This window comes from Crocuta crocuta, unplaced genomic scaffold, assembly GCF_008692635.1.
Source record: "Crocuta crocuta isolate KB4526 unplaced genomic scaffold, BGI_CrCroc_1.0 scaffold226, whole genome shotgun sequence".
In the NCBI taxonomy this organism is placed as follows: domain Eukaryota; kingdom Metazoa; phylum Chordata; class Mammalia; order Carnivora; family Hyaenidae; genus Crocuta; species Crocuta crocuta.
In genome coordinates this window covers 254,983-256,829 of record NW_027530997.1, presented here as the reverse complement: position 1 = coordinate 256,829, position 1,847 = coordinate 254,983, and the positions used below count along the sequence as shown (strand labels likewise).

Sequence of the window (1,847 nt, the reverse complement as noted above, 5' to 3'; positions counted from 1 at the left end):
GGGGGGGGAGAGTGACTTTGTACCAAAGACAGAATGCAAACAAGATAACCAATTGAACAAGCATTCGTGAAAGCGAATGACATCCAGACATCCCCTACAGCTCACCAGGGACCTGAAGGGCCAAGAAGAGAGTTGGAGGGAAAGTTGGATGCGAGCACAGAGCACGGAAGGTGGGGTGGGGGTGGGGGGCTAAAGAAGTAAGAGTGGCGAAGGGGATTGGAGGAATATGAGTAAGAAAGTATACTGCAAAAAAAATTTTAAACTGCAGCACTGAAACTCTTACAAACTGCCAATTGAGAGAGATGGGGTAGCTGGCCTGATGCGCTTGGGAGAACGGTGCTGGAGCCACATTTGCCACTCACTTCCCCTGGGCAGATGCCCGAGGATTAGAGGCAACCCTCGCCCCGACCTCCAGGAAATCTGAGCCCCAGCGCGCAATCAGGGTGCCGCAGAAATGCTGCAGGGGGACCTGAACCTGCCTCCAACACCATCTCTTGCTCCCAGATGAACACTAAATAAAGGAGTTTAGAAGCAGGGAGACGTCTGCGCGCCCACGCTGGCCAGGGCGCAGGGGCGAGATCGGGGCACCGCCGCCTCTGCAGGCATTGCCACCTCTGCAAAGGCCAGAGGCATCTCGGTCCCGCGCCACGATCAGCTGAAAGCAGGCGACCAGCGAGGCGCGGCTGTCAACTGGCCCGATTGCACTTGCAAAGTTAATGGAGTTGGGAAGAAGCGCAGAGGTGCCCCTATGGTTCCTCCTCTAGGAGAATGCGATGAGAAGGAGATGCGACCTCACTGATGGCTCTGCAGATTTTGTCTCTTTTCCCTAAGAGAATCAAAGATTTTTTTTTTCCTTCTTTATGCCTAAGCTTGGCCTCAAACCCTAGAACAGAGGCGCTGAGGCTCTGGGCCAAAGTTCCCTGTAGAAACCATAAACTCTCCCCCCAAAAACTAGCACAGTCATTTGCTAGGTTCTGGCCTTGGGAAACCTCATAAATTCTGAGGCACAAAATAGGTTATGGATGACCCTCCCTCCCCCAAATTGGCCACTGAATCCCAAGAGGTCTGGAGCCAGCACTATTTTTTAGCAACTTGAGCCACATTTGAATCTAGTGTCTTTGTCCATCCCGGCACCAGGTCATCACCACGCCCCTCGCACCCAGTTCCTACCCTGCTACGCACACATCCTGTTTACACACACTCATTCAAACAAAACCCCAGAGAACTCCTACCTCGCCCCCGTGTCCGTCGAAGATCCCGAAGATGGACGGGTGCGTCTTGTTGGCTAGGTCCGTAAGAACTTCGAATCGGTCCTCCATGTGGTCTCTCCGGCCCTGGATGGAATACACGGCCACGTTGTGGCTCTTAAACTCCCAGGTCTTGGAAAACTCGGCCTCCAGCACGTCGAGTCCCCCGAGCCGATCATTCTGCATGATCTCCGCCACCTTGCCCTTCACCATTTTAACGGCGTCCCGGCTGGACTTGACGATGGTCTTCACCTCGTCGGTGTGGAAGAAGTAACTCCACAGTGCCAAGCTGATGCACAGCAGGAAGAGCGTCTCGGGTCTCAGCAAGAAGTAGCGCATGATGCGACCCAGCAGAGACAGCAAAGTCATTGTATCCTCTATCATTTATTATAGCTACAGCCCCAACCACCAGCAGCGACGCGCGCCCCGAAGGCTCGCCGGGTCCCGGAGCACTGCGGGGACAGCCCGCGGGGAGGGAGGCGGAGCAGCAGCCGGGGGTGGGGGGCGGAGGCTCGCGGAGCCGGGCAGGAGGCGGACGAGCTGGCTGCTCCCAGCCCGCACGGCGAACAGAGGCAGTTTCCCTTTTGTCTCCCGGCCTCG

General features: G+C 56.0%; 1 protein-coding gene across 1 annotated transcript in view; it reads right to left on the bottom strand.

Annotated features, from left to right (window-relative positions):
* The window catches only part of PPM1L (protein phosphatase, Mg2+/Mn2+ dependent 1L), a 298,802-nt gene extending 297,043 nt beyond the window's left edge, over window positions 1-1,759 (bottom strand). The window contains exon 1 of the mRNA XM_077770532.1: window positions 1,233-1,759. Within this exon, the coding sequence (XP_077626658.1) occupies window positions 1,233-1,631 (399 nt within the window). The 5' untranslated portion in view covers window positions 1,632-1,759. The remainder of the gene's footprint in view (window positions 1-1,232) is intronic.
* Window positions 1,760-1,847: the final 88 nt, after the last annotated feature.